This window comes from Sinocyclocheilus grahami, unplaced genomic scaffold, assembly GCF_001515645.1.
Source record: "Sinocyclocheilus grahami isolate Dianchi unplaced genomic scaffold, SAMN03320097.WGS_v1.1 scaffold671.1, whole genome shotgun sequence".
In the NCBI taxonomy this organism is placed as follows: domain Eukaryota; kingdom Metazoa; phylum Chordata; class Actinopteri; order Cypriniformes; family Cyprinidae; genus Sinocyclocheilus; species Sinocyclocheilus grahami.
In genome coordinates this window covers 411,060-433,194 of record NW_015505850.1, presented here as the reverse complement: position 1 = coordinate 433,194, position 22,135 = coordinate 411,060, and the positions used below count along the sequence as shown (strand labels likewise).

At 35.4% G+C, this 22,135-nt stretch overlaps 1 protein-coding gene across 1 annotated transcript in view; it reads left to right on the top strand.

The window, feature by feature from the left end:
* The window catches only part of LOC107558988 (beta-1,3-glucosyltransferase-like), a 75,871-nt gene that overhangs the window by 37,902 nt on the left and 15,834 nt on the right, over window positions 1-22,135 (top strand). The window contains exons 4-9 of the mRNA XM_016242701.1: window positions 5,818-5,927; window positions 12,344-12,420; window positions 13,020-13,131; window positions 16,862-16,998; window positions 17,344-17,407; window positions 20,572-20,703. Of these exons, the coding sequence (XP_016098187.1) occupies window positions 5,818-5,927; window positions 12,344-12,420; window positions 13,020-13,131; window positions 16,862-16,998; window positions 17,344-17,407; window positions 20,572-20,703 (632 nt within the window). The remainder of the gene's footprint in view (window positions 1-5,817; window positions 5,928-12,343; window positions 12,421-13,019; window positions 13,132-16,861; window positions 16,999-17,343; window positions 17,408-20,571; window positions 20,704-22,135) is intronic.

Genomic DNA, 22,135 nt, shown 5'->3' with positions numbered 1-22,135 from the left:
GTAAATATTTAACATTTCAAAGACATATTTTTGTTATTTTTCTTAATATATATATATTATTATTATATACTTTATCTTTGGAGTCACCCTTCACGTAGAATACAGATTGAACATTGAGAGAGAGAGCGGTGAGAGAGAAAAAGAAACGTGATGAAGGATATGCTTCGAAGCCCTGTAATCAAACGATAGGCTAACTCACCAAATAAATAATTGAAGTAACTGTCAAGTCCCCTACTAGGTTCTTTTCACACCAGCCACCTCTGAATCCTCTCCATGTCATAGTTTGATTGGCCTTCACATCCAAAAAGTAGGCTTCACAGAGGCTTTAAAGAACCATCCTCTGCATTTCCACCATCTGCGGTGAAAAAAGTCACTGTTTTATAGCCAAGTGCAATAATTCAATACTATTCCTAATTACTTACTTCGCTCCATGGCACATTATCCTCGTTTGTTTGGTACGTGCAAAGGTGATGGTGACCCAGCTTAGAGAGAGCAAGGCTAATGTAAGGTCAGAATGAAAGACAAAATGTCAAGACTTCTCCTTTTTCCGCCCCTCTGCAGTTCCGTTGTTTAATGATTAATCAAACGCCATTAGTGTGGAGGCCTCACCAGTTATATTCAGCTTTAATTAGTTTCTTTTTTTACACACTGCTCTGTGCTTTCATACTGACATCACACAGGCATAGAGACACAATGGGAGATTGGCAAGTGCCTTATCATTGATGCTCGCCAGCTCTGGATAACCGTTATTACTGTGGCACCCCATAATGCCAGGAGAGGAAGATTGTGAAAATGTTCCTCTGGCTTTTAATACACCTGTGCAATGCCTGTCAGGCACATAGATTTGACACACACAATAACTCTGTTCCAAAACTTTGTAAGCTGTCTACATTTTTGACCCCAGATGCTTTATTTTACCTGTCTGTCTTCAGTAATAATTTATTTACAAATATCATGTGCTTTGATTGATTTTTGCCCATCATGTTATGAATGAAACCATGTGATCTTTTTTTGTTTTAAGTTGACTCTTGTACCTGACATTGTAATTAGGCAATTAATAGAGGGTAATTTTGTGACCAAAATGTTTGCCATTCAGTAAAGATGTGGTTTTTGTCCTGCATTTGCATTTTTGTTGTCTTTTTAAAAAAAAAATTTTTATCCTATTTGCCTATTTGGCTTATTGTGGTTTAATCACCTAGATTTTTGGGGGGGTTTTCTGGCACGGTAAGTTTTTGTGATTTTCACTAACTGATATAAACAATTTTTATGTATTTCAATAACCTCTAGTGCTCACAGATGGCCTTTTTGGTCAAAATAAGTCAGTATTCTAAGTGAAGTGTATAATGTTATAATTCATTGCAACAAGATCAGTGAAAAAAATTCCTTCAATACAAAAAGTATAAAAAATAAAGGTACTTTTTAATTAAAAAATACTTCTCTATATCAAAAAAATTTACAGTTTTACACAGTATTTGCTTCCCCAGTGTTTTTGTGTGTGTGTGTGTGTGTGTGTGCGCGCGCGCATTGGATAATAATATTATTGGCTTAGCAACATGCTAACAGTAGTTGTGAATCATGTGTGGAGTTTTAGTTTTGTACAGTTTTACACAGTATTTGCTTCCCCAGTGTTTTTGTGTGTGTGTGTGTGTGTGTGTGTGTGTGCGCGCGCGCATTGGATAATAATATTATTGGCTTAGCAACATGCTAACAGTAGTTGTGAATCATGTGTGGAGTTTTAGTTTTAATAGAACATATGTATAATGTTAAATTTGTAATAAATGTGATACTTATGAGGTTCCATGACTGCATTCTGCCTCAGGTGTGGTCACATTAGCAACATTTTCATGACACTTTACTGGTAAGAGATTACACTATTTTCAAACCAAGCAGCTTTCTGTTTGTCTGCACATTGAGTCAATGTGACCAACTTGAACCTGTTGTGATAACGGATTCCTATTGAAATGACTGGATTTCGTCAGTGGAAATTTGCAGAACAGTGATAAATAGAATGTACAGCAAGGTCATACGCTTTCTCTTACAGCGACATATTACATGCACTTTTGTTACTATATGGATAAATCCAGTGCACTAAAACACACACACACACGCATATATGTATGTATATTTATGTATGTATATTATAAATACATCTCTGTAAAAGATCCCATTACACATCCGTATGCAGCCACATACACGTACATACATACAAAGTTGAAAGCAGACTTAGCACAAAGGCTTTTAAAAGTGGGATTCTGCCGCTTAACACTGAAGGATGCGAACAGGGAGCTTGAGTGAATGGCGTAGATTTTCTTTCTAAGCATCTATCCCTGAGGCAGGCAGATCTGTAAGAGATGGGCATGATGTGGTTTAGGAGGTAAATCCCCTTCCCATCAGAGCCGGCAGATCAATAGCAGCTTTGAGGTGGAGAAGGACAGAGCAGAGATGGCAAGCAGCAACATTCAATTAAAGCAGCATGACACTACATAACAGATCCTGCCCGTGGCACTTGGCTCTCTTGCCCTTTAGCTTTGCATGGACAGAGAGGGTTCAAGCAAAATAACTGAAGCTTTCAATCCATACAGACTTGGGCTGTATCTCATTATGCTCCCTATGACAGGAATTAGTATGACATGAACATTTTGGGTACTAGCAAGGGCCTTTATGCGCTAAGTATATGAAAATTCATAAATAATAAAAAGGAACAATATATAAAAATTGTATATATACAACCATTCTAACCTTTTTTATGATTATTTCTGAATTGTTCAGAACAAACACATTATTTTATCAAAAATATGATGAACATTTTTTTTGATAATAAAATAATTTAAATAAAATAAATGTATTATTTGCATTAGTTATCTAAATATGCTACATTTGAAATAAAAAAGACATTATAAGCTATACATTAAATTAGAACAAATAAAAACGCATAGGTATTTTTATTACATTCGGAATTATTCACGTAATTATAAGATTCATCTATATATACACACACATAAATATAAAACATTTTTAAATAAAATAATGTAAATATAATTATATTTTTGCATTATTAGTTATTGATATCTAAAATACACTATAAAAACATATGCTATACATTCAGTTTTTTAATTTAATAAAAACAATATGTTTTTATTGATTTCTATATTGTTATTCACATAATTAAATGATTCAGTCAACACTTTAACATGACATGACACTGCTATACACACACATGCATATAATGCATATTTTTAATAATAATGTAAATAATATAAATATATTTCTTATCTAAAAATATGCTGTATATAATGTTTGTGTGTGTGTGTGAGATTTATGTTGTATTTTTATTGTAATGTTCTTATGAAATATGTGCTTGTTCATTTTTGGCAGCCTGACAACTTTATGGGGTTGAAATTGTATTAAGTCATTCTGACTATATCCAGTGAAGTGAACATAGCAAACAGCCAATGCTCAGTTTGTACAGTGCATTTTGAAAATTTCTAGTGAGCGAACATTTCAGTACACTGGAACGTTTCTAGGACAATGGGAGAGCCCCATTGGCTGACTCTGTGAAGACTGCTTACCACTTAACTAGGGAGCAGATTGAGGCACACACAGATTGTTTGCTCATGTCAGCTGTTTTCCACATTCTCACTCTTTCTCAGCCTGTCTCGTAGGAAGATTACGAAGCTATCGCTTCATACACCTCACCTTGTTTGTGTTGACAAATGAGCCTAATTTCTCAGAGCTGCTTAAAAAAAGCGTCATGAAAATTTGATGTCTAATAATCATAATTTATGATGTGCAATATTTGCTGTACGGCCACATTTTTGTGCAAATGTTTTAAAGAAATCTAATGAATAGATCCAGAGAGCCGTGGCTGGCAGAAAGCCTTGTGCATGAGCTTGAGGTGGAGCAAACAGAAACAGAGCTCATGATGAAGTGACTGCAAGACTTATTAAAAAAGTGACACTTCTCATTGCCGTATGAGTTTTATTACATGTCAGAGCTTTCCCACTTGGGAGAACGTATGAAAGCAAAGTTAATTCTCTTACCCAGCCTGCAGATTTAGAGTCTGCTTTCAGTGTGTGGGTGTTGTAGTGTAATGAAGTGGAATATGAGTGCATCATTAAAAAAACACCTGCGTTTTGCTGATACAACACACCTGCATCAAGTATTTTAATGCCTCCTATTATGTGTTTTAATGCTGTAGGGTTTTATTTGATTAATGTATGTAGATAGATGCCAAATCTCTTGTATAACTATGCTTCTTAAAGGAATATTTTATCGTTTTAAACCTGCATTAATTCTTGCTTTGTTGTAATAAAAAGTAGAAATTGTGCAGAATGTTCATGTTTTTCCATGCAATGAATGTGAAGTTACAGAACGGTCAAACTCCAAAAACTAAACAAAATAAAATCACCAAAAAAAGTATATTTTAAAACTTGAGTGTATCTAAGCGCAAATGAGATTTAAGAGTTATTTTCTGTTATTATCATTTCTGCAACCATAATTCACTTTTATTGAATGCAGAAGAGCCTAACAATTTGTTCTACAAAATAATGAAATTCATACAAATCATACTAGTGCAATAGTGAGTAAATAATAAATGTAATCATAGTCATTTTATGTATTTATTATTCAAATAAATGACTATAATAAATAAACCACTGACTAATATCTATCTATCTATCTGTCTGTCTGTCTGTCTAAATTTATTTGTTTTTATTTATTGTAAGTGTCGTAGTGCTATTTATTTTAAGTTTTTTTTAAAATAATGTTTAGACATTCTGTGCTCAAATGTTAAGATGATGTTGCCTGGCTGGTTTGGTGGTAAATATAAAGTTCATGTAAAGGTTACAGTGACTGGTGACATTAGATAAATGTCACGGATTGTACTCAGTGACATCAATGTCTCAGCATGTTAAATCAGTGTCTTAATTACACCACTCAGAGGTCTTCAATCGAGTAATTTCCATCAAGTCCACCCTCATGACTCAATGGCTCTTTTGACACATGTATCATTGAGGTTGTTTGAGTTCATTTTTAGAGCTCATTATAAATGGATCCTTTGTGTATTATTCAAGAGAGCACGCTGTGTGGTTTTGAGTGTTTCATTGTGATATAGTAAGCAAGCAGCTATTGTAGATCAAAAAACATACTCCATCTCAAATCCATTCTTAATGGTTTGGTAACCATGGTGATTTCAGTTCCCATTTGGAGCATTTAACTTGTCAGATCTTAACTTGAGATTTACGATAGGCCGTTTCTATAATCCGGCCCCAGAAGCAACTGTACTGATTGACCTTGAGCCCAGAGAGTTCTGCTTTGTGAAAACTGGATTTTTAGATTGAAATCTTGTAACGTATGTGTAAACGGACAAATGCACCACACAAAGCCCTTTCTCTTCCCAGGGCCAAAACCCTTCAAATGTTATCTGTTCAGATAAAGGGATGATTATCTTTTGGGCTTTTTGATTTATTAAAGAGAGATGATAGATAGAGACAGAATAACATTGGTGAGAGAGCAGGAATTAGAACATGTTGCAGATTGGACTCAATTGGCACCGATGCTCAATGTGCGTTAACCAAAAAAAACACAATGCCTGTGTTTTCCAATCTAAAATGTGGATTTATTAGATGAAAGGTCTGCATGTCCTTCCTGTGCTTAGATTTTAGAATGAGAACTCGTAGATACACTTGCCTTGCAACAAAATCATTCTGACCCAATGTCACTGTCATGGTCCTCAATGGGAAAATGTTGTGTGCCCTGCAGTAAGCAAATGAATGGGATGACATGGTGAGTATGTGTTTTTCTCTGTGTTTGTTGTAGACTTGAGAGAAGTGGTTTTTGTCATCCAGAGCCAGAGGAACTCTTTCCATGTGCAGCAGGCGGAGAAACTCAGAAAAGACCTTCTGTTGCAGGCTCAAGCTGTTCAAGAGGTATCAAATATATATCTTTTTCACACTTTCATTTTTGTTTTTCATGACCTTCTGACCTTATACCTGGCATGGGTTCACATAATTTAATCAGTTCAACCCAAAGAAAAATTATTTGTGCAATTATGCTCAAATTTTGTCCATGACTTTCTGGACCATTGCAGCCATCTGTCATGAACCCTTTGCCAAGCCAGATGTACAGTACCAGGCCAGACTTTGAATACATCTACGTACTCTTTAATATTGCTAATTTACACATTTTAGATTAATAGTGAAGTCCTCAAGCTATGAAATAACACATAAGGAAATATGAAAAATTAAGTCTTAAAAACAAATTATATTTTATCTTCAGCAATGCCACCTTTTCTCACTCATAAGTAGACACAATTCATATTTATTTATATATATTTATTTGACTTATTTTTAAAGCATAACATTATGTAGATATCAAAATGCAATTTTTATTTTTATATACTGAAATTATATATATATATACACCGTATATATAGTTTTATGTACTGCAATTTTATATTCTTGTGTTTGTGTGTGTGTGTATCTGATGTCAAAATGGTATTTTTCTTCCTTTTATATACTTTTTTTTTTGTGCATTTTTGTATCTGTTACATACTTTGATTCATTCTGTTAAAAATGATGCTGTATGCAGTCTTACATTTGCATGGATAGGTTTGACTTTCATGAAAGCATTCTCGCAGCTAATCTGGCAGCATTTTCATAGCATGCTCTTATTGAATATTTATGTTTTAGAAAAGCCAAGGACAGAGGATAAAGTGACATTTTCAGGAAGTGTAGTAGTAGGATTGATATTTCGAATGTTAAAAGCTTTATTTCAATGAGATTTTTTTCCACCCCCAACAACCTCACCTGGTAGTTTACATTTCGTAGACAAACTCTTTCTGACTGCTTGTTCTGAAAATCTGGAGTGCCAAACCGCAATAACCTCAGAGCTCTGCACCAGTTCACTGAGCTGTCACCCTCCGATCCAATCAAAACCAGATTAAGAAACCGCTCTTATCCTGCGCTATATCCTTTCGACTGCCTTTCTTTCATTTTCTGGCTCTTCTTTTTCCCTGAACGTCTTAGCCTAATTTTTCAAAGGATGTACAGTGGATTTCTACAGTTTCCTCATCAATTATGACTGAGTTGTATTGCAACAAACAAGCTGTTTTCATCTTTCTCATCCTGTGATCAGATTAGATGCTTTTTAGCAACACGTTGTGAGCACAAATGAAGTGGAAAAAATACAGTGAAGTTTACTTCATCTCAGAATTTCTGTTGTTGTGTGACAGTTGAATTTTTTTAAATCCCTCGCCCTCAAGCGAACAGCAAATCTATGGATTCTGTGTGCTTAAATGCAATGTCCATGCAAATCTCTTATTTTAGAGTCCGTGATGGTTCAGTTATACAAAAACATTCACTGAAACGCACTGCCTTTGTCTGTGGTTGAGGACACAAAACAATAATTAGTGATGTAACCAAATTCAACTTCAACTTTGAAGATCACATAAATAATTTGCTAGGCCACGTAGATGCTGGGAAGCGTTTGAGTCCGTTTTATTTAGGGGAACCATAAAACTCTGTTTAAATCTTATTTCTTTTTATATCTTACCTCTACCAGTTCTCCTTCAGTGTTTATTTTAATTTATTTAATTTAATATAAATGTCATTTTCTAATTTATATAATTATGTATAATATTATTTAAAAAATTGTTTTAATTAGAATTAAATATATAACATGTTATTTTATATATATATATATATATGCATAAATAGTAAACAGAATATATATTTATATAATTACCTTTATATTGTATTTATTTATATGTTATGCTTTATTTTAAATAAGTCTATATTAATTAGTTTATATAATAATTTATTTTTATGTAAAATTAATATTTTTGATATCGATATTTTAACTGTTTTTGTCCGTTCATGGGAAGTCATTGGGGACAAAACTTTTTTTTTTTAAATATCTAATTTTGTGTAAACAATAGCAGGATTTTCATTTTTTGATAAGCTGTCCTTTTAAATCATACACTATAGCTTACATAGATGAAATAGGATAATATTGAATAATGAATAGAACATTGTTCTTCGTTGTTCTTCAGGATAAAACTGAGGAAACCAACTACAGTCTTGTACCTTCAGACCTTTGTAGGAAAATGAAGAAACCATTCTCAAAACTCGACTTTCATGCTTCTTGATGCATTACCACAAGATGTCAGCACTAGTCTGAGACATGAGACAGTTGTAGCGCTGATACATAATTCTATTTTCAGTAGTGCAATTTGTATCTCTTTAGTTGGACTCATGAGGCCTAACATTTATTTGTTACAGAGAAATACTCATGCATCACGTTCTCCATGAATGTGCACATCAATTCTCTCCCTCTTTGTCGGTTTCTGAACCTCGACAGTATTGTCAGTGTGAATTAGACTTAAGATTTATCACTCTTGCCCTGTGTGGCTGTACAGTGGTGCTGAACATTCCTCGCTCGCTCATATTCACACCCCAGTGTGCAGCCAGCAGTGACTTTCATGTTGTAAAAGCTGTGGGATGTTTGTTCCACCACTGGGGGGCCAAAGCAGTAGAACAGTGGGAATGCATGCAGCACCAAACAAATTCAACAGTAAAGACCAACAGTCTGTAAACACGGAGGTATTCATCTCTAAAGCCCTGAGCATGGCAGCAGCTTGTATGACCTAGACAGTTTCCTTCTGTTAATGTCAGTGTTGAGCGGGAAACATTCCCTGAGGACTTGTCTTCTTCATGATGTTTGTCATCTTTTTAGTATTCTTATTTGTGTTTGTCTTCTTATTTACCATATTTTTTGTCCTTGTTGTCAGACTTTCTAAATTTTCTTTATAGATTCAGCCTTAGTTTAGTCTTGTGCTGTATTTAAATGTAAGATTAAAGTCTGAAAATGATGACATTGTACTACATAAAAATAATATAATGTATTATATGGTATTAAATACTATACTATAACTATATAGATATATATATATATATATATATATATATATATATATATTTGATACAATATTTTAATTAGTATTATACTTATGTGTGTATTATTTATATGTATATGGAATGATTTATGTATATGAAATATTTTGCAAGTATTTAAAAAGAAATCTTTTTAAAATTTGTATTCAATACTTGCATACTAAAATACATTGTATATGTAATATGTATAAACTATTTGATAGATAGATAGAGAGATATAATTTAATACAAAAAAATAAATTTAATAATAATTGTTTATTTTATATATATTTGAGTGTATATAATTATGCAATTGTGTGTGTTATAAATATTAAAAAATAAGTTAAAATAGTAAAAAAAAAAAACATGTGTGTATTATTTATATGTATATGGAATGATTTATGTATATGAAATATTTTGCAAGTATTTAAAAATAAATCTTTTTAAAATTTGTATTTAATACTTGCATACTAAAATACATTGTATATGTAATATGTATAAACTATTTGATAGATAGATAGAGAGATATAATTTAATACAAAAAAATACATTTAATAATAATTGTTTATTTTATATATATTTGAGTGTATATAATTATGCAATTGTGTGTGTTATAAATATTAAAAAATAAGTTAAAATAGTAAAAAAATATATATAACTACTACAATTATACACACACACATATGTATATATACTGTGTATGTATATACTGGTGCATCTCAATAAATTAGAATGTCGTGGAAAAGTTAATTTATTTCAGTAATTCAACTCAAATTGTGAAACTCGTGTATTAAATAAATTCAATGCACACAGACTGAAGTAGTTTAAGTCTTTGGTTCTTTTAATTGTGATGATTTTGGCTCACATTTAACAAAAACCCACCAATTCACTATCTCAACAAATTAGAATACTTCATAAGACCAATAAAAAAAAACATTTTTAGTGAATTGTTGGCCTTCTGGAAAGTATGTTCATTTACTGTACATGTACTCAATACTTAGTAGGGGCTCCTTTTGCTTTAATTACTGTCTCAATTCGGCGTGGCATGGAGGTGATCAGTTTGTGGCACTGCTGAGGTGGTATGGAAGACCAGGTTTCTTTGACAGTGGCCTTCAGCTCATCTGCATTTTTTAATTTCTCGCCGTTCCGATCTCTGGCCGCCACGTGATTGAACCAAGGCAACCATCTGAGGTAACATAAGGTAGCAAGGTCACACCGACCCCTATCTTTGTTGTCGCCTTGAGTCACGGCGTAATCACAATCCCTTTTTGCTCTGTTCACATGCTGATGAGCTGTATGAAGACACACGATGGATGTGACGAAGTACTCAGATCTATATTATGTCATTCATGTGTCTCTTTAGAGAAGTTTTGAGGGCACATTTGTGAATATACAGTGGGGATAGAAAAGAATCAAAATAATCACATCTTTTTGCTTTGCAGCCTGAAATGAAGACTGACGCGGTTTTTGTTTTATCCAGCTGTATTTACTCAGTGCAACGAATAACAAGTAAAGCCTGGCGCGCACTGTGCGATTTTGGCCACGATTTGATTTTGAGACCAATTTTGAAAATCCTAAAAGATTCCTATAATCCTAGGCTAAAATCTGTAGTCTTTGATCGTTAGTTTGGCATGTTCACCGACAGCCGATTAATGTGCGCTGCTGTTTTAATGTGGGTGTGTAGTGCTGTTTGCACTATTCTGCATAAATACGCCGGTATTGCCGCCATTCATATACTTTTAATGATGGCCAACATTACAGCCCCGCGTGCAATGCAGCTCGCAGTCACTGAACGTGTATGGGTTGATAATGTAGAACTCCTGACAAGTTTTCTTGCACGCACCCGTTTTTAACGCTGTCGTACAGTCTGACATTAATGACAACTGAGATCCCACAGTGTGACATGATCATCATGTTCGTACAGTCTAACTAGTACAATCCTAAAGGACTTTTAAAAAATCGCACAGTGTGAGCCTGGCTTAAAAGATATAACACCAACATGTCAGGAAAAAACCCCCAAAAAACAGAATCACTGGAAAAAGGATCACCCCCTCCTAAAAATGACTTGTAACTTCAATCAGGTGTAGCTAATCACCTTCTCAATGGCACACAGATCCATTTGACTTCCAGCTGTGATCAGCTGTGGTCATTTTCATTAGCTCAGCATGAAAAGAGCTTTCCTGGAGCATTTTGGTCCTTGGCAGTGTAACTGAAGCAAACAAATAATTATGGGTGGCAAGGCACTGTCAAAAGATCTCCGAGATGAAGTTGTGGACAGGCGCAAGAAGATGGATACAAAAACATTTCAAAGGCTTTATCAATGCCTAGAAGCACAGTGAATTGCAGTTCTCTCATGATTTAACAGGAGGGGGCAATTAATTTTTCACGTATGGCCACGTAGGTTTGGACAGCTTTTTTCCCTTAATAAATGAAATCATCATTTAAAAACTGCATTTTGTATTTACTTGCATTATCTTTGTGTAATATTTAAATTTGTTTGATGATCTGAAACATTAAAGTGTGACAAACATGCAAAAAAAAAAAAGAAATCAGGAAGGGGGCCAACACTTTTTCACACCACTGTAGTTGTCCACTTTCAGCATTTGCTGCGGTTGATTCCTGTCATTTTTGTTTTGTTTTGTTTTTTTGAAAAACTGAAATTTGATTGATGTGAGTATGTGTACAGCTGATGTGAGCAAGCAGTTTTAAGTAGCACATCTAATTTATTAATTCATTTATTGGTATATTGACCGTAGAGTAAAAGTAGTTAGTGTCTTAAGTGGTAAGTTTTAAATTGGCAAAAATATATACTTTTATTTAGCAAACATGTATTATATTAATCAAAAGTGGCAGTAAAGGCATTTATAATGTTACAAAAAAACTTAGAGAAAATAAAAATAAAATATTTTGTTTTTACTTGTATTTTTTATCAAATATATACAGCCTTGATGAACATAAGAGATAAAAAATCTTACCAACCCCAAACTTTTGAACAGTGGTATGTAACAATAACAGCATTGGAATCACTTTCAGAATGATCTTTCTTGCAGCTGATGAATGAAAACAGAACCCACCCCTATTTAAATAGCTTGCACATTTGAAGTGGCAGATGAGATAACATAATGAACACTTATATTAAAAGGTATGGTGTTGTCCATTTGTGTGGACACTTTTATAGTTATCATTATAGTGACCCTTATTGGTGTGAATGGACCTTTGGATAACAAAAAAGGCCTGTGTCTTAAACGGATCTCTCTTCTGCTCTTTCTCTAAAGTCCATCCAGCGCACTGGCTGTTACCCTGAGAGTAAACTACTGTCTCAAATCAGACAAACTGACTTGATAGCTGTTCTCACCGTATCTTCACATTTTTATTCATCTGACAGTAGCTGTAATAGTGTTTGTCTCTTTCAGAGTCCCCCTGTCATCCTGCTCCTGCACACGCTGACAGACAATGAGGGGGACTGGAGCATTCTCCCACTACTGCCCTAGTAAGTGCTGTAAATACTGACATTACTGTGTAGAATTCTTGTTCAAGATTTGTATGTTGTTGATGTGTTTGGAGTTATTTAAATGATATCACATGAACAAGAGTGCTCTTGTTCATGTGATTTGGCAAAAGCATTCATTAATAATATTGTATATTATAAAAAATCTAGCTAGCATCATACAGTAGTGGTCCCTGAATGAATCAGTATTTTGAATGATTCAGCTGAGTGAATGATTCAGTGACTCACAAGGACAGTGATTTGTATTTTACTTATTTAGTTCCTGAATGAATCAGTGTTCTCAAACAAATTGTTTGAGTGAACGATTCAATGACTCATTTATAAAACACATGTTTCCCTACTGAATGAATCAGTGTTTTTGAACATATCATTTGAACAATTCAGTGACTCATTTATAAAACTCTTTGTTATCACCTACTGGTGTAAAAATGTAGCTTGCAGAAATAATTTATTTAAAAAGTAATCCCACCACTAATGCACAGACTAATTATGAATGATTATAGTCTGTTGATATGTTTGTATAAACTGGTATAAAGTTTCTTTCAAATTGTTAATAATGCAGAATGTTTTTTCTCCTTTAGCTTGTCATCACAGTTTGGCAAGAACTCATCTTGGATCATGTTTCTAGAGGAGGGCACCAGAGTGAAACTGCATAAACTCCATGAAGTCCTCAAAAAATTTGACCGCAGAAAAGTAAGAACTTTTCTTATTGTGCCGAATGTGCAAAATTAATCAAAATTCATGTTTAGCCTTCACTTGATGTTCCAAAGTCAGCAAGATTGGAAATAGTCTGTTATAGTGTTTGGTTACACTTTACTTGAAGGGGTGTACATAAGACTGACATGACACCTTCATAATCATGACATGACACCTACATAATCATAACATGACACATGTCATGAATATGAAGGGTTTTTATGCATGTTTATGACAACTGTCATTAAGTGTCATTCGCTCAGTTATGTCATTTTTAATGCAAAGATGACATTGTTTGAGATGTCTTTGTTATGGGCTATGGTTAGGGGTAAGGGTAGGGATAGGGTTAGGTCAAATAATGTCATATTTGCATTAAAAATTACATAACTGAGTGAATGACACTTAATGACAGTTGTCATAAACATGCATAAAACCTCCTTCATATTCATGACATGTGTCATGTCATGATTATGAAGGTGTCATGTCAGTCTTATGCACACCCCTTCAAGTAAAGTGTTACCTAGTGTTTTCTTATCCATGTTCCATCATGCTGTTCATAAACCTTTCTGTTCACCTTGAATTTTAGCTAAAGGGAGGTTATTAAGATGGGTTCCACACATTTCTAGTCATTAAAACACTGCATGCACTAACAATCCCTTAAAATCTGACCAGTCTGCTACCTGTAGAATTACCTGTATAGCCTGTTTAGAATTGTGCTCCACCTAGCTCCATTATCAATGACATCTTAATGTGTTTTAGTCTTTTTTTTCTTAAATGATGTCAGCATGAATTATTTTGAATTTCAGACCCAAGGGTGTAAGCATTTTATGCTGAAAGCTGTTCTGAGAAATTTATTTGCAGTCTGACATTGATCTTGTCATGGAAAGTGAAAATATGTATTGTGTTTGCACTAAATGACTCTCCATAATGCTTCTTTATCAATGTTAAAACCCTCCTAACAGCAGTTGCAAATGCGACATAGCCCAGAAGTGATAACCATTTAATTTGCAGTTGTTATTCTTAAAATTGATGGTAATTGATGTCTGTAAATACAACGCCAAGCCCACAAACTCAACTACTTCATTCTATTTGGTTTTTTAATATGTGAGAGTAATAAAGGTGATGAATTCCCTGACTGAATCTTTTTCACCTGCACATTTGAAGAGATTCTGTTTAAAATGTGTCACTTTCTCAGGTTTTACTTTTACTATGATTTCTCATCACAGTCTTGTAGTTGTCCTCATAGATGACATTTAACTCTGAATAAGTAATATAGATTCACACACATACGTTCTGACCATTACTTAGACTGTCCTTTAAAATTTCAACTGTCTGTGCTGTCAACATATTAATGAAATTTGACAACGGAAAGCCATTTACAGCTGCCTGTCATGTTGAATGTACTGTGCAAGTGACTCATCACAGATTTCCACTTCATTAAAATCAGTTTACCCTAGCCTTTTCAAAGTAACACAATAATGTGAACTACATTATGATGAGTCAGTTGCACAGTGCATTCAACACGACAGGCAGCTGTTTAGCACAGCACTACAAGTAATAATCTTTCTATGAATAAACCATTAAGTAAATTTTTTCCCCTTTTTTAGTTATGACAGTATCACTGTCACTTGTTCATTTATGGAAGCTTATTTCCACCACAGGAAAAAAAAAAGATAATTGTGACTTTTTATCTCACAATTTAGCCTTTTTTCTTGCTATTCGGGCGGGGGGGGGGGAGTCCGAACCATAGGCTATAAACTCGCAATTCTAAGAGAAAAAAGAAGAGTTCAAAAGTCGAAATTACCTTTTTTTTATTTTGTTACAGAAAAAAAAAGCAATTGCAAGATGTAAGCTTGCAGTTATGAGCCTATAACTTCAAATTGTGAGTTATAAACTCTCAATTCTGACTTTTTAAAAAATGTATAAAAAGTCACACGACTTTCATCACATAAAAGTCGACTTCAAAAAAATCAGAAGTCGTTCAACCCCTAGTCTACACCGGACGCGAGTGGTGCGGCGTGACAAAATACTATGGAACTCATCATAATCAGTGATGCTGTCTACACCATATATATGACAAATCCCAGATAAAAAACCGCTGCTGCGTTCTATTCATGACGTATTGACACAAATTTCTAATTATTTTCAACGGTCGCTTTGTCGCGTCCAGTGTACTAGACAGAATTTAGTTTTTGCGGCGCAGACACGGTATTACTCACTTATCGAGAAGAAACAAAGTAACCTCGGCGTCCGATCGCAGGCCTTCAGCTCCTTGAGTTCTCTCCAGCACTGGAAAGCTGATCCGATATTTACACGGGTCCTACTTCTTGCCTTATTGCCTTAAGCCTTCTTTTGTTCCGCAGACGTTTTCCTCTTTTGTTTTTTATCCGCCATCTCTATCTTTCTGTCGCTCGGCTCGCTAATGTGAGCACTGAACACTCTCTCCTCCACATCATGAGTACACACCCCTTACTGCTGATTGGCTACAAGTTTGTTTTGCTAGTCGGCCTGAATCAGTTTTCTAAAGCGTTTTTGACAAATTGCTTACCCCACCTTTAATTTTGTTCGGTGTTAGAAAAGCTTCCATAGCCACTAAATTTTATTGCTGTTTTGACTGTGTTGAGGAAATAACCTCAAGAATTTTGTAAACAGAATAAAAATTTGGTTAAAATCAAGTTGTAATATATTCATGTCTGAATGTGCAGTCTGAGACCACCACACTATAGCTTCTGAATGAGTGGCAGCTGCTACGCTGTGATTTAGCCTGAGATGGCCATCGCAGTCTGATTGATCTCCACATTTTGTTCTCAGGAGTGGTTTCTTGGCAAGCCTCTGCATGATGAAGAGTCCACCATCATCCATCATTATGCTTTCTCTGAGAACCCCATTATAATCAGTGATGCTGTCTACACCATATATATATATATATATATATATATATATATATATATACATACATATCTATGGTCTACACCGGATGCGGCACAACACGACAAATCCCAGATAAAAAACCGCTGCTGCGTTCTATTCATGACGTATTGACACAAATTTCTAATTATTTTCAACGGTCGCTTTGTCGCGTCCAGTGTACTAGACAGAATTTAGTTTTTGCGGCGCAGACACGGTATTACTCACTTATCGAGAAGAAACAAAGTAACCTCGGCGTCCGATCGCAGGCCTTCAGCTCCTTGAGTTCTCTCCAGCACTGGAAAGCTGATCCGATATTTACACGGGTCCTACTTCTTGCCTTATTGCCTTAAGCCTTCTTTTGTTCCGCAGACGTTTTCCTCTTTTGTTTTTTATCCGCCATCTCTATCTTTCTGTCGCTCGGCTCGCTAATGTGAGCACTGAACACTCTCTCCTCCACATCATGAGTACACACCCCTTACTGCTGATTGGCTACAAGTTTGTTTTGCTAGTCGGCCTGAATCAGTTTTCTAAAGCGTTTTTGACAAATTGCTTACCCCACCTTTAATTTTGTTCGGTGTTAGAAAAGCTTCCATAGCCACTAAATTTTATTGCTGTTTTGACTGTGTTGAGGAAATAACCTCAAGAATTTTGTAAACAGAATAAAAATTTGGTTAAAATCAAGTTGTAATATATTCATGTCTGAATGTGCAGTCTGAGACCACCACACTATAGCTTCTGAATGAGTGGCAGCTGCTACGCTGTGATTTAGCCTGAGATGGCCATCGCAGTCTGATTGATCTCCACATTTTGTTCTCAGGAGTGGTTTCTTGGCAAGCCTCTGCATGATGAAGAGTCCACCATCATCCATCATTATGCTTTCTCTGAGAACCCTGCGGCTTTCGAGTACCCAGACTTCTCTGCAGGATGGGCGCTTAGCATCTCTCTGGTCAACAGGTTAGAAAGATGCCCTCAGCTGAACTGCTGGGTTCCTGAGTTCAGAATAACATGTTTTTATAGATAATATGAATTAATACTATTTAATTTTGTTACTCATACAAGTTTTCTGAAAATTTTTTCAAAGCTGGAATCTTTGCATTGTGAAAGTGATTATATCTGATGCCATGGTAGTTTGATATATACCATGGTACTGAAAAATTGCTGTAGACGTACTATGGTGATAACGTGGTATTCCAGTGTACTTTCTGGAACCATGAATTGCCATTTATGAACAGGTATTTTTTATTTAACATGTTGGATTTTCCCTTGTAGTTCACTAATTTGAGTTATTTCACATTTTAGTTTGACAAGCAAAATAGAAGAGGAGCCATTAAAATCGGACTTCACCATAGATCTGAAACATGAGGTGAGAATTTTTAAGGTGTATATTTTGGAATGATGATTGACTGACTGTATATTGTTATTTTAAATTTGTTTTATGATCTTTTAATTGTAGATGAAAGTGTCCACTAAGAAAAAGGGCATTTAAATAGTTGAAAACTATCACCTTAGAAACATTATTACAAACACTGCAAAAATATTACAATATTATTTTATAAAAAACATTATGCATAGACTATACTACTCTAAAGTTTGGGGTTTATATGTTTTAAAAGAAGTCTCTTATGCTCACCTAGGCTGCATTTATGTAATCAAAAATATAGTAAAACAGTATGGCATACTAAAAAGTATGGCATACCAAATCGAACAATACCTAATTTTAATGATAATTTTCCTATGTCGACCGTTTTGGGCGTCAGCCATTTTGAGTTTTGTAGTAAAATGCTGTATCAACAAATGTCTTTGGGGGTGTCCAACCCTGCTCCTGGAGAGCTACCATACTGCAAAATTCAGCTGCAACCCTAATCAAACACACCTGAACCAGCTAATCAAGGTGTTCAGGGCTACTTAATTACAGACAGGTGTGTTGAAGCAGGGTTGGAACTTAAGTCTGCAGGAAGGTAGCTGTCCAGTTTGGAGAACCCTGGGCCCGTATTCATGAAAATTCTTAGTACAAAGAGTTGCTCCAAGTGAGAAAATTCATAGAAATGTGGGCGTTTCCTCTTAAAATTAATGAAAAGATCCTAGTAATGAAAAAAGTAATTCAGAAAGCATCTTAACTCTTAAAAGAGCTCTTAAGGTCCAAAATTGTTATGAGTAATGACGAGGACTTTTAATAGGCTTAAGAGTTTCTTTAGCAGTGGAGAAAATCAACGAAACGTGAAGAGGGAGAAGGGATGCATTGCACACACAATGCATGGCAGTGAGTTAATAAGACACTACACATTAGATTGTGATGATGTGATCAGTGTTCAGTGACATGCTAACATCTCCGACAGTTTAAAAATGCGCCAGAAATGAAAGTAATCACTGCATTAACTACGGCCATGTTCACACTGTCAGTTTTAGGGATTGACAACTGCATTTCCTTGTGTGAGTCTTGAAATTTTCCGTTCAAGCAGCAGCTTACAGTAGCATCTCGAATACTGTCTGTATGAATGTGCAACAAGAGTCAAGCCCGTATATGCACTCACATCCTTTTCTGCATCTCGCGCATGACACTGCATTTTAGTCACGCACAGAACACAAAACTGACAGAAACCGCTCCAGTGGAGAACAGTGACTGGATCTAAAATCTTCAGATGACGCACAGCTCATTTCTCCATCGCTGTAACTTACCCAGCGTGAAACCACACATGAGCGGCTCTCTCACACTGTACTACAACTAGTTGTCCAGTTCATACAGTGCATGTTTTTCGAGAATGTGGTTGTGAGTCCTGAAAATAGATGGGTGTGAGTTCGGTTGTCACCGCATTCTTTGATGAATAGAAAGTTCAAAAGGACAGCATATATTTGAAATAGAAATCTTTTGGAACATAACAAATTTCTTTACTCTCCCTTTTGATTAATTTAATGCATCTTTGCTGCATGAAAACATTAATTTCTTAAAAAAAAAAAAAAAAAACTTACTGACCTCAAACTTTTCAACATCAACATGACCGTTCAGTGGCACAGTTGACTGGTTAAATACAAGTGTTCCAGAAAGCTGACATATTTGAAATGTCATAAACTTGGCATATGCCATGCTTGTACCGTGAGTGCCTTGTTGTTGTTGTGGAAAAAGAAGCTCTGTAATCATTCCCTCATTTCACCCTTTAACTGGACTAGCTCTGGCAGTACCAGAATCAACTGGCACATTTCTCAGGGATATTTTGTCATCTCCACCTTCTCGTTCCCTATTTCCCTCTCCCTCAGTCTCTCTAGCGCTCTTTCCACAAAATTCTTCTAAAAAAAATAAAGGATTCTTCTCATCTAGTCCCCATAGTCCCAAAAAACACCTTACCTTCACTGTACCTTCTGTATTAGTGTGTTTGTTCTTCTGCAGCTCTTTCCCTGCAAAGCACTCTGCGGAGCTGAGGACAGACTGTCTGATAATTTATTGGATACATCTTGAGAATCTCATTTTCATGTGTGGGAGATCTATCTTTATATACAGAAACAAGAACAACTTTTTTAAAGTACTGTAATGTTCCATTCTTCTTAACATATCATGGTGCTCATGGAGTGCTGCAGGTTTAAATTTGGCTTGCAACATTTTTGATCAATATGGTTTTATTCCATTGTCAGCCACCCTAAAGTGAAAATTCTGTAATAGTTTGCTCATCCTCATGTCATTCCAAACTAACATTTTTCTATAGACAACAGAAGATATTTTAAAAATGTTTCAATGGGGACCCATGCTGTTTTCGACCCCTTTGACTTTCATTGTATGAACTAAAACAGTTGAAACTTTCTTCAAAATATTAAAAAAAAAGTAATGCAGGTTTGAAGCAACATGAGTATAAATAAATGAGTACATTTACTGAAAATGTACTAACCCTTATGTCATCTAAGATGTAGATGAGTTTGTTCCTTCATCAGAACATATTTGGAATTTTAGCTTGCTCACCAGTGGATCCTCTGCAGTGAATGGGTTCCTTCAGAATGAGAGTCCAAACAGCTGTTTAGTAATCCACATGACTCCAGTCCTTCAATTAACATCTTGTAAAGTGAAAGACTATGTGTTTTGTTGAATAAAAATCCACCAAGATGCTTCCTGCTGAAATATGAGTTCTTTATACAAAATTACACTTTGAAACCAAAAAGTCATCTGGTCTGAATCGGGAGAGAATTGTACACAGATCAAGCACCATTTATAAGCAAAAACGGTTCTAAACAAATATGTCGGTGGATTTTGATGTTAGAGGACAACATTGGATGGACTTTTTTACTGTAGAAACTGGAGAACTGGATTATTGTGAGGTGATTTTATCAGTTGTTTGAACTCTCATACTGACGGCACCCATTCAGATGATCCATTGGTGTGCAAGTGATGTAAAGCTACATTTCTCCAAATCTGTTCTGCTGAAGAAACAAACTCATCCATATCTTATATAAGGTTAGTAAATTATCAGCAAATTTCCATTTTTGGAAGAACTATTCCTTTAAAAGTATTGCGTTTATTAAATTATTATTATTTTTCTCCTACAGGTTGCACTGTACATTTGGGAGGATGGAAAGGGACCTCGACTGACAGGGGTTGCAGAGCTTTGCACGCTTCCAGAGGACAAACCAAGAGCTCAATACTGTGCTACCACTGTCAGCAGCCATTCACCAGTGTGTGTAGGTAACCTCCACACCAAGCACTTAACACACCTGGCACACACACCTAATCAGTATGTGGAGAAGGCTGACAAGGGAGAAAGTGCAAACCTTGGGTAGTGATTTGTAATGAAAATAAGGATAAAAGCATTTGCTAAATGAATAAATGAAATGGAGTGTCAGGGTTTGCACCTGAGTGAAAGAATATCATATTACTTTTACTTAAAAAATATTTTTTTTGTGTGTGTTCCACAGAAGAAAGTCTTTAAGATAATACTATCCATTTAAGATAAAAGCATTGCAGTAATTTGGTACATAATGTTTTCCTTTAAGCAACAGCGCGTCTAGCCTTGTGTGTACGCAACATTTGGAAAATTGATTGAGCGCATCAGTAAATGATTATGATGAAGAGGATGTTTTTGCAGGTTGCTTATTTATACCTCTATATTTAGTCTCTGAATGTCTGGGTTTGACCCAACCAAAAATTATGAATCAAATTAAAAACCCATTTATTCTAATCCATTGCTAGTCATTAGATTAGATTAGATTCAACTTTATTGTCATTGCACATGTAAGGTACAAGGCAACGAAATGCAGTTAGCATCTAACCAGAAGTGCAATAAGCAGTAAGTACAGGATATACAGTGTCTCCAATATGTTACAAATGTACAATAAATATACAGATAAGGCAGTACTATGGACATAATTTACAGATTTTTTAAATACTATCAGCATGATATACAGATAGGTGTACTATGAACATACTATACAGATGGATTATGTAATAAGTTTATGTACACTATGAGCAAAAAAATATGAACATATGAACATCATTTACAAATGAATATGTAAGCGATACATTAAGCTGTACAAAACACAAGTGCAATGGACATTTAAAAAAGTGCATAGAAAATATTCCAGTGTGCAAATGGATGATTCAGTATTCTGGATGTACAGACAGTAGTGCAAGTAATAACAAGTGTAACAGTTTTTTTGGGGGGTAAACCAGATGTAGTAATGAGTAGGTGTGAGGAGTGTGAGTGTGGTGTGTGGGGGGGAGTCAGCGGGCAGAATTTAGTAAGGAGACAGCTGTAGGGAAAAAGCTGTTCCTAAGTCTGCTGGTCCTTGTCCGGAGGCTCCTGAAGCGCCTCCCGGAGGGCAGGAGGTTAAACAGTCTATGGTCAGGGTGAAAGGAGTCCTTAAGAATGCTGCAAGCTCGACGTAGACAGCGTTTCCTCTGGATGTCCTCAATAGCAGGGAGTGGTGTCCCTGTGATGTGTTGGGCAGTTTTCACCACCCTCTGCAGTGCCTTCCGGTCAGCAACTGAGCAGTTCCCATACCAGACTGTGGTACAACTGGAAAGGATGTTCTCGATCGCACACCGGTAGAAGTTCACCAGGATGGCTGAAGACAACTGGTTCTTCTTCAGTGTCCTAAGGAAGAAGAGGCGCTG